We start from the raw sequence: 14394 nt of genomic DNA on the forward strand, positions 1-14394 counted from the left end.
CATGTCTCCTAGTTTCTAATGGCTTTTATCAGTGGTGTGAGGTATTTTCTTATATAACAGTGTTACACTCACCATTTTTACCCCCGATCTGACCCCATATTTGTCCGCTACATATTGATGTAGTCTAACAGGGAGATCACACATAGGAAGGTTCACCCAGACACGGATCAGATACATTTAACATTGTTATTGCTAATTATCGAAAGACACGTTGTAGATGAACGATAGCGGTAAGTGCTAAGCTCACTGACAAACACTTTGCATTTCCTGTCACTACTTCATAATTAAAGTCAGGTCTTGTTTCAGCAGTTAAATGCAGCAGGAAGTGTTAGGTTTGCATCAGCAGCCACACACTCAGTTCATAATACTACAAATATATAATTGTTGAAATACTTTATCAGCCATAGACTGATTTATTTAACATGGAAATATTTGAGAGGCCACTTTAAGCCCTAATGACAATCATGATATTTTATTTCATGTCAGCCCTGGACTGCTGGTACTGAAATCCTCCTGACAGTGAATGAAAAGAGCTACAAGTTTTTCCTGTCTGAATATGAATCATGAATCATAAGAGACAACAAGCAGCTAAAGTCACTTTCCAGGATTAGTAGGTGGTGAACATCTTGTTGTGTAGACAGCTTCCTCTCACTATCAGGAGCCACATGTATCTTTCATTTGCTTTGTAAATTCTTCTCTCAGTCTTCCCTGAAAGATGAAAACCTTGATGCTCTGGTTGTATTTAACCTACCCCCCCCCCCCCCCCCCCCCCCTGCAGGTCCGCTGCATGTTGAACATCTGGGGTGTGATGCTCTTCATCCGCATGTCCTGGATCGTGGGTCAGTCTGGAATTGGTAAGTAGAGCTTGACATTTCAATGACCATAAACTGAAACCTGTTTAGAATCATGCCCAGCTCTCAGTTCATTTGCAGCGTCTTTTCTTCACAATCAGAGAGTGGAATCTGCCTGTGGTGAAAAGTGTGGCAGCAAAAAGTCGATAGTTTGTTCCTTTTCAAAGCTGTTGAATCGTTCTGTTTCCTGTGTTGTAGTGACAGGCTGAGGAGAAGGTTGAGCAGACGACATTCTTCACTACATCCTACATTTAAAAACATCATGTGTGAACTAGGGCTGCTCAAATAATCGAAATATAATCAAAATCACAATATGGCCAAGTGTAAAATCCGAATTACAGGATCTGCTATTTTTTTGATAAAGGTAAAAGGTGTCTCAACATTGTTGCCGTAGAGACGCCCCGGCCTACAAATCATATTCTCCAGAAGTAAAGGAACATGTTTGTTTGGTACAAGATCCAACAACAATCACATCATCACCATTTTTACATTTTTTTCTGTGAAAATGAAAATGTAAAAATGACCATTCACACTGAAATCTGCCAAAAATAATTGCAATATGATTTTTTTTTTGCATATTGTGCAGCCCTAGTGTGAACTAAAAAGTCACCTCTACATGTTACATCATTAATATTTGCACATCAGATGTTTTGATCATCATCAGCTATCAACCGTCACACTGAGGCCACAGACAACCACACACCTCGTTACTTTTCCCAAGAGTTTCTGACACTTTGTAGTTTCTTCACAGTCAGTGTCTTTATTGTGGTCAAACTGTGGTGTGGTTGATTCATATTGGAAAACTGTGAAGTCACATGATTTGTGGTGAAGTGGGTGCATAATTCGAAACCACTGGTCTGAGTGTGATGTGGATTATTATGGTTGAACCTTGCACAATGCTGTGTCACACCTGTACAAGATGCAGTGCGATCCAACCCATGAGTACTGATGTAATAATGTAATAACTCGGAGTACTCAGGGGTCAGGGTATGAACATGTGATTTTTCCAATGATGTGACAACAACAAAATAAAATCCATTCACAGTTATATCATCCATAGAGGACCATTCAAAACCCAGGTTTCATAAAAACCAATACATTAAATCAACAAATTATGAACTCAAATATAAAACAGAATCAAATGTGAAGCTGTCAGTAACAAAAAACATGAAGTGGGCCTGAAACTGACTTCAGTCATAAAGATTAAAGAGAGAACAGTAAAAGTAAAGTTAAAAAAAGACAAGTAAAATCAGTACAAGCTCCAAAAAACCAAACCACAGAAAAGAAAAACAACAGATTTAAGAGCTCGTGCTGACTCAGCTGTTTTACTGGTTTGGAGGAGATATGAGACACATGTAAATCTGGACACATTAAACCAGAACTGTCTGCAGAGAAGTGACGAGCAGTTTTTTGTTATTTGACCCTTTTGTTACTTATTTTGATACTTCCCTTTAGATGCAGTGACCCAGGCCACAGAGTAACAAAGCCGTCAGTCGGTCTGGAGCCTGTGTTTTACTCTGATGTGACAGAGTCTTCACATAACTGACAAATTCAACCGTCACTGTGTAGAGAAGTCACTGAGCGGTGTGGCACACAGCCCGTGTTTACTGACATACTGGTTCTTGCTGGGCGCTCATCTCACACACCACACACACCTCCCTAATGTCCGTGACCCCCCCCCCGCCCCCGACAGCATCTGTCCACAATTCTTCGCTTTGAAGTGAAATATCGCCACAGAGCGACACATGAGGCAGACTCGGCGGCGGCTGTACCGTTACTTTTCGCGACGTTCTCAGAGCGATTGGGACGCCGGCTAGAAAACTGTGACCAGTGCAGCACATTCTTTTCATTCGGGAGGTTCCTGAAGCTCACAATCTGTTCTCTTCTGCAGCTCTCTCCTGCTTGATTGTTGCCATGGCAACAGTAGTGACGACCATCACCGGCCTCTCCACCTCTGCTATCGCCACCAACGGGTTTGTACGAGGAGGTAAACATCACTCTCTTTTCTACAATAACAGTTTGTAACCTTTGACCTCATCCTGATGTTTGGTGTGAATCCACCTGTGTGATTGTGACCAATATGACCAGTATGACCAGTATGACCAGTATGACCAGTATGACCAATATGACCAGTATGACCAATATGACCAATATGACCAATATGACCAGTATGACCAGTATGACCAGTATGACCAATATGACCAGTTTGACCAGTTTGACCAGTTTGACCAGCCTTCAGTCATTTACTACAGTCAGTTTTACAGAATCTCTCTCACAGCCCCAACAGATAAGAAATACATTTTATCTTAATGTTAATAATGTTGAAGAGTTTATTTACATGTAATAATCAGAGCGTTTACAAGACTCACTCAACATCAGCAGGAACAGCTGTATATACTGTAGGTTGTCGCTTGTTATAGTGAAGATAATAGTAATACCCATAGGTAATGGTGTTATCAATAATAGTAATAATGAGTGTTGTAATGGCAGATATGGATCTTGTCATGCACTTTAATTATTCAACCAGTGATATTCACAGTCAGCAAACATTTATCACTACACACGACTAACACCTGACACAACACAACAAAAGCTAACTACACAATGATGCTACAGTGAAAGAGTAGATGAATGTAGTTTGACAGTGTGACCCATCACTGGTTGGGGGTCCCGATGGGGGCTGAGTGGTTAGGGCTCATGCCATATGGGTGTACTCTTTACTGCAAGTCTCTCCCCCACTCTCTCTCCTGTATTTCCAGTAAAGGTGTAAAAATACCCCAAAAAATACTAAATAAATTGTAGTTCCCTTTAGGGAAATATACACGATTCCAAAAGTGTGTTTGGTCGTCTTTAATGTTTGTCCAGTGTTTAAAAAGATCAGTGAATGTAATTTAATTAAACTTATTTTGGAATTGAATGAAGCAGAGTTTACACAGTTGAGCGGGTGATGAGGTGAAACAAACATGCTCTGTGCTCAGCACAGTGGTGGAGTGGAGCCACAAACGCCCTGCATCGTAAAATTATAAACCTGCTGCTCCTTCTCTTGGCTGTGACAGATAATGTCTCTGCAGGTATTAATGTATATTGTTTGCGCACTAAGGATTTAGCATAAAACTCGAACATTAGATTTTTGTAACACAGTGCAGCTTTTCATTTTCTGCTGAATTCTCCAGTCAGACCTCTTGGTAACTCTAAGCTGCTTTGTTGTGACTACAGACGAGAGCCCAGCAGTTAGTTAGAAGTAGCATGCACAGTCATACAACAGCTGATCGGCTGGGTGATTCGCGGGCCTGGAACTAAAACACGCATGATTTGGAGTGTAGGTCGGGATCTGGTTCTAAAACACGACACATGAGAGGAGAGTGTGTAATTGACCATGGTGCTAATCGTGCTAATTGAAACCTCTGATGGCCCAAAACAACAGAAGAGTGTGGGGAGAGTTCGTAAGCAGATGAATCCGACTCTACAGGATTTATAATGTGTCTGAACTGGAGGGAACTCACAGAGCTTTGAGCTCAGCTCTGCTGGCACTGACAGGTTGGATTATATTTATGCTTCAGGCTGCTGACAGTTGTTTATCAGTGCAATACTGTCAAGTGCAAACACTGCAGTATGATCCTACTGTATGTATAAACAGCCACTAAAAGAATAATGAATCCATTCTATCAGTTTATTCTAAATGAGTTCACACACAGCTTTTACTGACGTAATTTCCTGTTGTTTCCAGGTGGAGCGTATTACTTGATTTCCAGGAGTCTGGGACCAGAGTTTGGAGGCTCTATCGGTCTGATATTTGCCTTCGCCAATGCAGTGGCTGTTGCCATGTATGTGGTGGGCTTTGCTGAAACAGTTGTGGAACTTCTCGCCGTAAGTCTCTCATTGCCTCATGGTGCTTTTAGACAGTTTGTGATCACTGCTGTGGCTCTGAGTGAAGCCGACCTCCCCCCAGGTCGTGCTGCAGTTACACCTTTAGTACAGCAACTTTAGACAAGGTAACTAATATCAATATTGTTTATTGGCCCTCCATCTATCCATCCATCCATTAGTCATACCTAAACATAGAGTTGTTCCAATACCGATACTACCAATCTATACAGGAAGTTGAGCTCCATAGGCAGCTATTGTTTTAGATCAGCGAAGAAGAATTGATTTCCAGTAAATAGCAAAACATGTAACACTGAAAAGTCCCAGCAGTAAAAATCAATGTGTTGAGTATGTAAGGCGTTAATTTGGAGGGGGGGCTCTAGTGTAGGAAGTTTTATTTATTCCTACGTGTATTTATTTATGTATTTGACTGACAGTCAAATTAGACATTAAAAGAAGGATTGTGTGGCGTTCATGTGTCTGTTCATGTTCTAACCTGAGCCGTGTCATACAACAATGACAGCAACCAGATCATACCCACAGTTTATCTGCAGCTGATGTGAGCTTTAAATCTGAGTTAGGCTTCTTAGTGTTACTACCATCCACATCAGCTCGGCTCAGAGGCACAAAGACACTATTTTGTCCAGTATTATCTATAATAATTATATTATAATGAACCTTTTGTAACATCAAGTAACTTTAAAAATCCCCAAAGAGTTCCAGCATTTGCACTTTAGTGGTTCATTGTTGTTCCATCTGATGCCTCCTGGTCTCGTCTCTCAGGGTGCAGACGCTCTCATGACGGATCAAACAAACGACATCCGGATCATCGGCACCATCACGGTCATCCTCCTGCTGGGCATCTCTGTGGCAGGAATGGAATGGGAGGCCAAGGTAAGAACAGGACTAGAACCACTCATACACAGTGTAACTGAGTCAGACATTGGTCACTGGTGACTAACACTCTGGATGATTTTCTTCTCTGTAGGCGCAGATCTTCCTGCTCATCGTCCTCATCACAGCCATCATCAACTACTTCATCGGAACCTTCATTCCTGTCAAGGCGAAGGAATCTGTTGGCTTCTTCGGCTACGACAGTATGAAACGTCTTATGTACAACCTCCCCCCCCCCCCCGACAGCAGAGATGAGTGGCTTGGTCGTGTTTAAACCTCTGTTTCCCCGTCAGGTGCGATCATGTGGGAGAACATGGGTCCGAACTTCCAAGGAGAGACGTTCTTCTCCGTCTTCTCTATCTTCTTCCCTGCAGCCACTGGTATTCTGGCTGGAGCCAACATTTCAGGAGACCTCGCTGTAAGCCCCCCCTCAACACACACGCGCACGCACGCACGCGCACACACATATTTCACATACGAGGAATTTGCTTTTGTGTGTTTGTGCATGTTGGTGTTTTATACAGTGCTTTACAGAGGCATGGAAATACATTAAGAATAGAACATTAAGATGACATTAAAATAGCATTTAAAAACAATTGAAATAAAGCAAACTGAGCAGACAGTTTCAGCAGGTCTCAGGTGTTCAGGAAGCTGGTTCCACAGGTGAGGAGCAGAGGAACTAAACGCTGCTTCACCTTGTTTGGTTCTGGTTCTGGAACACTGAGTGAACCTGTCCCAGATCACCTGAGGGACCTGGGTGCTTCTTGTCGTACAAGTAGATCAGAGATGTGTTTGGGCCCAAGACCATTTATGTCTTTATAGACTAGTAGTGGGATTTCAAAATCTGTCTTCTAAACACAGGAAGCCAGAGCAGTGATGGTCGGACCAGTGTGATGTGCTCCACTCTCTTGGTGTTAGTACCTTTGAAGACACCATTAGAACAGTCTGCTGAAAATAAATGCATGAATAATTCTTTCTGTATCCTGTAAGATGGAAAAAATATAAAGAAAGATAAAGCAAAGTCAGTGACAGTGGGGTCTCTGACCTTGTTGATGAGGCCAACTGCAGCCAGGAAAAGGTTCTTTTTACGCAGTGAGGTTTCGGTCCTGATGGACCGCAGCCTCCTGCCACAGGGGAGGGACTCAGAAAGTTTGTGTCCGGGTGGGAGGGGTCGGCCACCGTCTCTCCTGCTCGCCTTAGGGTCCTGCAGGTGTACAGGTCCTGGAGGAGTGCAGGTTCCGGAGGTGTACAGGTTCTGGAGGGTTAGCAGATTGCAGCCAATCACCTTCTCAGCAGAGCGAATGGTGTGCTGCAGTCTGCTCTATTCTCATTGTGTGTAGATTACTCTGCGCAGATGAATATGAGAGATGCTCTCACAGATTTGGGATGAAAAGGTTTGTGCAGTTCTAGTTGATCTTAACTCTGGGTTGTTGTTTGTTGCAGGACCCTCAGCTGGCCATTCCCAGAGGAACTCTACTGGCCATATTGATCACAGGAATAGTCTACCTGGGTGTCGCTGTTTCAACAGGTGCAGTACTACCTACTGTTTATCACCTTCTCTGTTCCTCTCATCTCTCAGCAGAGGTTTAATACATATATGATCCGTTTCTAACAACAGGCTCCTGCATCGTGAGAGACGCCACTGGGAATGTGAATGACACTCTCAGCTCTCAGTTCATTACCAACTGCACTGATGCTGCCTGCAAATTCGGCTACGACTTCTCCAGCTGTAAGAATACTAAGTGCGACTACGGACTCCAGAATGACTTCCAGGTACAACACAGCTCCACATGAGGTTTGAAGGAACATTTCAGAAAGAGAGGTTCAAAAAAAATATTGGTTGTTCGGGTGAGAGAGTTCAACATGTGTTTAATCTTCGATTCAGGTGATGAGTATGGTTTCTGGTTTTGGGCCCATCATCACTGCAGGAATCTTCTCTGCCACTCTATCCTCAGCTCTGGCCTCTTTAGTCAGTGCACCTAAAGTGTTCCAGGTAAGATCCCACGTGAACTACTTCAATGTGTCTAATGAGTTACCCTAATTACTAAAACTCTACATGGTGTTTTCCATCTCCACAGGCTCTGTGTAAAGACAACATCTACCCCGGCCTGGGCATGTTCGCCAAGGGCTACGGCAAGAACAACGAGCCCCTCCGAGGCTACATCCTGACCTTTGGTATCGCCCTGGCCTTCATCCTCATCGGTACGGCTGCACACGCTGCTCATTCACACTCTGACTGTTGCACATTGTTACTGTATGACATCACAGGAAACACTAACAAGAATAAAAGCTTGCAGCCTGGACGCTGTGGTGTTGTTTTTCTCCACAGTATGAAACAGTTTGACTGATCTTGTGGTAACACTTTATTTGACAGGTTTGTAAATTTTAAACAGTGTAGTTTGATACTAATTATTATAAGGAAAATATAGACAATGTTCAGTTGGTGCTTTTCCAGTTATAAAATATATTTTTAATATACATGAACTAAACATTTCCAATAATAAATCAATAATGAATCAATAGTTACTTTATAATTCTTTCAAGGTTATTCTAACCAAAGTACATACATTCTGTCTTGAAAACTTGCTCAAAAAATATTTGGAAATTGTTAAGAAATTACGCATCTGTAATATAAAATATCTTCTATTTTGGTGTTTGCAGAGATAATTTGGCAGACTGAAAATATTAAGGATGAAAGTTATACAGTTATATGGCCCTACAGGACATGGTCTGATGGCTGCGTCTCAAGAAATGTGACCACCCCTCACGTTTCCTTGTTTTCCTTAGGTTTCATCCTCAGACAACCATGTACTTTCAGAGCAAATTGACCATTAGTTCCTAGATTCGTTGCCATGGAAGTTTTGGTCGAGGAGAGATTTTGACCTGACGGTAGTTTTTGAGCGAAATCCCAAATTTGATATCTCGATACACTCCAGCCCAAAATATCACGATATACGATAATATCATGGGCTATATTAAGTTTTGTTTGTCATGTGCAAAGGTCCAATGTACAGTAAGCAAAGAACAGTGCAAAACAGCAAAAAATAAATTTCAGTAATATGAAAAATATTGCACAATATCAACCCGAACCTACCTGAAGGTGGAGCTAAACAAAACATGAAGGATTTCCTCTGAGGACCTCTACCTGTCGGAGTACTTCTACCTGTCGAGCTGCTCGACTCGGTGTTTAACTTGTGCTGCAGCACTAATTTCTTGATGCCAACAGGGTTCACTGGGCCTTGTTCCAGTATGAATTGAAGTTTAGAGGTTTTGTAGCTCACCTTGCTGAAAGGATCAGCGATCATGAAGTTGTAGGTGTGAGCTTTGTCTCATTATGAGCTGACTGCTTCATGTTTTCTTGTTGCAGCTGAGCTGAACACGATCGCTCCCATCATCTCCAACTTCTTCTTGGCGTCCTACGCCTTGATCAACTTCTCTGTGTTCCACGCCTCACTGGCCAACTCACCAGGTAAGATCAAGACCCAGAAACTGTTAGATCCAGGGGTCAGACAACATCAGCTGAGTCACGAGTCACATGGTCTTTAACAGTGATCGTTATGGGAGATGATGGCTTTCAAAAGGAATTACTTGAAGCACTTAGACATGACGTGAGCCTCAGTGCCTCAGAGCCGAGAGCGCGGTCATGGAAAATCTGATGGAGAATTAATGTGTTTCCTCTGGTCACTGCGTGACTTGTCATTTTTGTCTAACAGGGACATTGATCAACAAATTTCTGAACTGTTGTCTGGTAACATAAGTGTAATGGAGATCAATAAATAAACACAATGACAACATGCTACACACAAATATAAAGTCTGTATATCACAGTTCAGAGCTGACAAAACAATCTCACCTCAAGGTTCACTTACTCATTTGTTCCTGAGCTCTCAGCAGTATCACACAGGTTTCATTTGTAGACTGATTTTTACTCCATTACAGGATTTAAAACTTTGATTATTCTGAGAACTTAAAAAAACTTTTTAAAATGGTTTAAAAATGTTTCGAGAAATCGAAGTTCATTTGGAAAATTCTCATTTTGTCAGTACAAACTTTGAAACTTCACGAATCAACAGATGTAGCAGACAACTTATTTATGGTAACTCTAGATATATAATGCAGTCTGATGTCCGATGTGTAATCTCAGTGTTGTAATTGGCTGTTAATATGAGTCATATTTATAGTAACATTTATTTTATGATGGTGTTTCCAATACACTCCTGCCTCCCCCTCTACAGCAGTGTAATGGTCAGTGTTACTGAAACACTGCCACATCAGATGAGTTATTTTAAATAATGATGAATGACGGTTGTTAAACTGGAACAAAAACCCTGTGGCCCTGTGAAGCCCTGAGAAACATCATGTCACTGTTATTTTGTTGTTTTGTTTTGCCTGCTGTCTAATGACACGCCAGGCTAGTTTGCCAGCAGCTGTAATGCAACTGGGACAATACACCAGCATGAATTATCTCTGGCTGACAAACTGGGTATTATCATTTTACACTGAGGTGAGGGTTTTGATCTCTGGTAGGTTTTTCAGAGGTCATGTTGTACAACACACTAAAAAGAATTGCTGTTCTATTTTCTAGTTATGACTTTGTACAGGGTCGGTTCACCAAAATTATAGAAAGGCATTCTCTCTTCCCTCCACTTGTTTCCATCTGTGCAGATAGTTTATTTTAAATTTTTCACCATGTGTCTCTTTCTCCAACACAGTGGAGTTTAGCTTGTGATGAAACAGAAACGGTTCTACTCAGTCACTGTTTACAACTTTTGCTGGCGCTGAGAGGATGAAGTCGTTTGATAAAAAGCTAAAATGAAACTCTGGATAATGTGTTCTCTGCAGGTAACATCTGTAACATCACTCTATGATTGACTGTGTTTCAGCAGCTCAACAAAACAAGCAAAGTCATGACTGAAAGAGTGTAGTTGATGGTGTCATGTCAACTTTGGGAACCAGAATCTCCCAGTTCAACCTTTATGTCTATCAACATTTATCAACAGTTTAAGCTTATCGGCGTTAAAGCTTATCAACGGAATGGTTGTGTGTCAAGATCTGCAGCTGTTAGAGAATTTCAGTGGGCTCCAAATCCTGAGGACTGTATCAGGTGCACAGTCCTAGTTGACTCAACAAGATAAAGAAGAAAAGGCACTCACAGTTAAATAGTCTGATTAATATTTCAGCTATAAGCATCATCAGGGAGGAAATTAGCTCTAGAGACCAAAACAGGTTTTGTATCAGGCTGTGAACATGTTTATTTCTGCTGTAAAGTTGGACATTTTAACATGGGAGTCTATGGGGACTGACTCACTGTTGGAGCCAGACTCTGGTGGTCATTAGAGGAACTGTAGTTGGTGCTTCAGTGTTGGCTTCATGTTTCCACCTCAGAGGTTGCTGCTTGTATTTGATAAGAAGAGACAAAACTAGATTTAGATTCTGCTCTAACTGTGGTTAAAACTGTGGTGTTATCCAGAGTGATGTAAACACTGTTTTGTCTCCACTGTGTTGGTGTGGAAATGGAGATCTCCGACACAAGTATCCAAATGTAACTCGAACCATCTGCGTGGAGTTTTGTAATTTGGGTGAACTGACCCTTTAGACTGTAGAATGAATGGCTGAATAAAATGCATATAGTTGTTTCTTATATATTGAGCTCTGTGCTTTTCTCCCCCTCAATACCAAAGCTATAGCAGAACTTCAGGTACAGATTCTTTATCTGCTTCTAATTCCTCTGAGAAGGTCACATAATTACACGGGCTTAAACGGTACATGACTCTATCAAAGGGCAGCAGTAACACAGAACCATAAACTGTAAACCACATTTGGTGTCCTGGCCTCTACAGGGCCAGTCTCTCCCCACTCTCGGGGACGCATTAAACCCCTGCATGGTACTGGTAAAAACAGTACCATCAATGTACCCTTTATGTCCTGTGGTTTGTTTTAGACTCTGTCATTGTGTAACCACGCACAGTCCAACTGCATCCCATCACTAAAATCCCACTAGTCTAGTTTCTGTGGTTCCCAGTGAATAAAATGGTCCCTAATAGCTGGTATAACCTCCTGGGCTCCAGTCTAACAGGCTGCTAACTCCCATTCTTTAACCCAACTTCAACTTTAACTTGATCCATACTCTTTAACAGCAACATTTACTGAAGACCATGTTAATAATGAGAATGATTGGAGAAGGTTTCCCTTTATAGAGGATTCCCACCGTAACTTCTGATTCTTAGTCTTCTGAATTTCAGGTCTGATTTAATTTGGTCAGTTCAGGAGTCAGACTTCTGCTGAACCTTAAAGGTATACTATGCAGGATTTTCCTAAACAAGACTAGGTCAGAACCAAGTATATGGCTGGTTTCTGCCGTTCATCTGTTTGCTTCTCTCCTGCTCTCTGTGCGCTGTCATTGCAGCAAGCCATGGTTCATGTCTGTATTTTTTATTTTTTCTTCAACATCACAGTGCAATAGCAGGTGATATGCTTATAGCACGACTGACAGCCTTGCTTCAACTTCAACCTTTTGTGCCGATTCGTTTTGAAAGAGCAACAGCCAATGGGGAAACTCTGTCAAATGGCATTCAGCTGAACAATGGTGGAACTATGATCACTCAGTCAGTAGGGCTGTATCCAGCTGCTGCAGTCCAACCGAAAACAGTGTATAGACTCATGCAAAAGTAATCCCTCCCTCATTGCTTATGACTCACCGGAAGAGACTCCGCCCTCCACCTGTGGCCGTCAACCTTTGGACAGTGGATATGTAGCTCCCATCCAATACCAGCTCGCGGCCATGTTACATCCCGGTCTGCGTCACAGATGTGGGGGTGGAGCCCCTCTCGCTCTCCCTCTTGCGTGCGTACTCATTGAGCTGGGGAGGCGGAGCCAAATATGATGGGTGTGTTTACAAACAGCAACCAACAAATCCTGCATCGTATACCTTCGATATGAAGTGGATTTCCTCAGTTTACCATAATCATTATAATACCCACACGTGATGACTAGCACTCTTAATATGCTTTGTGTCGGTTGCTGTGTTGTGACTTGTGCTGGTTGGTGCTGCAGGGTGGCGTCCCAGCTTCAAATACTACAACATGTGGGTTTCCCTGGCCGGAGCCGTTCTGTGCTGCGTGGTGATGTTCGTCATCAACTGGTGGGCCGCTCTCCTCACCAACGTCATCGTCCTGGGTCTGTATATCTACGTCAGCTACAAGAAGCCAGGTGAGTTTGTTCCACGAGTTCATGACAGTGTTTCTTGTTTCCAGCCACTGTTAATAAAGAAACTTTTATACCCTCAGAATAATTTAAAAGATGCTGTAATTATGAAAACATATATATCAATATGTGATAACTGACCAAAATGATATATATTATGATTATTATGAGGTATTTATGTAAACTGTTTTTGGTAAATCAGCATTAATTAACCTCTGTGGAGTTAATACCGGACTTACAGAAACATGTAGAACAGTCTGAGTTAAACACAGAGTTCTGGAGCTCACCTCAACACGACCAGGACCGTCATGCTGTGGCATCGACCAGAGACCAAAGCGAAAAGTATTTTTGTGTGAATGAATACTTCACACTGCTGATTGATACTGAGCCCTCACACACGTCTTGCACCTCTTCAAACACAAAGCTGTCCGTGGGCACCTGTGTGCGCACTCAGTTTGACACACAGCTACACACACATACGAGGCCTTCTCCGTGCCTGCGACGCCACGTGAGTCACGTGGCCTTTGGCCCAGCAGCACGACCTGTAAACACTCTCCTTAATCGCACTGTGTGTTTCTGCCTGCATGCGTCCTCCCCTCCAGATGTGAACTGGGGCTCGTCGACCCAGGCTCTGACCTACCACCAGGCCCTGACCCACACTCTGCACCTCAGTGGAGTGGAGGACCACATCAAGAACTTCAGGTACCAAACACGAAGAAGCACCCCCGCTAAAGACTACACATGCATGTAGTTAGTGATAATGACACTGAAGCAGGCAGTGTTAGCATCTTTTTGTATCATATTGGCATAAAGTAACATACTTACCATATGTGGTGGTGAGGATTATGTGAAAGGGTTAATACCATTGTAGCCAGTCCTGCACCCCCCGAATGATAAATGGTCGTTGTGTCAGACACATGTTGGAAGCAGAACTGAATGCCCATCATATGTACTGTATGTACTCATGTATACGTGTTCCAGGTCATACCTTATTCTGTTTTACACAACTCCTGTTGTCAGTTTGGATACGCCATGCTAGGCCTGCTGGGAAAATCTTTCAAATATTGGTGCCAATATAACACCATCAACAGAACATTAACCCAAAATGTGTCAACTGCCAAATGCATTAGTATTAAATAGGTTGTGCTGATGGACAACGATACCAGTGATCGACGATCATCACAACAATCACCTGCTCATGCCTTTGCAAATGTCAAGAGGATATTTGACTTGATTTCCCATTGATGTAGTAACTTATTATTATTTGTAGTATTAAATCAATATTAAATTTAATTTGCCCTGCCACAGTTTCATGTATATAACAACATATAACCATGTTTGCAATACACGCACACACACTCCGATCAGCTGATTGTAATGAAGCTGCTTGTTGTGTGTAGCAGCTGCTGTGATTTAAGAGCAGATGACAATTTTGTTTTAACGTACCCATTGTCATCTTACTGTCATCACCTAGGTTATCCATGAAAGAGAGAGAGAGAGAGAGAGAGAGAGAGAGAGAGAGAGAGAGAGAGAGAGAGAGAGAGAGAGAGAGAGAGAGAGAGAGAGAGAGAGAGAGAGAGAG

General features: G+C 42.3%; 1 protein-coding gene across 2 annotated transcripts in view; it reads left to right on the top strand.

Moving 5' to 3' along the window:
• slc12a2 (solute carrier family 12 member 2) overlaps positions 1–14394 on the top strand; it is a 66652-nt gene that overhangs the window by 26804 nt on the left and 25454 nt on the right. For both annotated transcript variants that reach the window (XM_056403182.1, XM_056403181.1), the window contains exons 3-15: positions 779–854; positions 2743–2838; positions 4579–4718; positions 5499–5609; positions 5704–5812; positions 5903–6027; positions 7053–7137; positions 7228–7382; positions 7495–7602; positions 7688–7811; positions 8977–9078; positions 12663–12818; positions 13415–13514. In XM_056403182.1, coding sequence (XP_056259157.1) covers positions 779–854; positions 2743–2838; positions 4579–4718; positions 5499–5609; positions 5704–5812; positions 5903–6027; positions 7053–7137; positions 7228–7382; positions 7495–7602; positions 7688–7811; positions 8977–9078; positions 12663–12818; positions 13415–13514 — 1487 coding nt within the window. The remainder of the gene's footprint in view (positions 1–778; positions 855–2742; positions 2839–4578; positions 4719–5498; positions 5610–5703; positions 5813–5902; positions 6028–7052; positions 7138–7227; positions 7383–7494; positions 7603–7687; positions 7812–8976; positions 9079–12662; positions 12819–13414; positions 13515–14394) is intronic.

The sequence above is a fragment of the Seriola aureovittata genome, chromosome 18 (assembly GCF_021018895.1).
Source record: "Seriola aureovittata isolate HTS-2021-v1 ecotype China chromosome 18, ASM2101889v1, whole genome shotgun sequence".
Taxonomy (NCBI): domain Eukaryota; kingdom Metazoa; phylum Chordata; class Actinopteri; order Carangiformes; family Carangidae; genus Seriola; species Seriola aureovittata.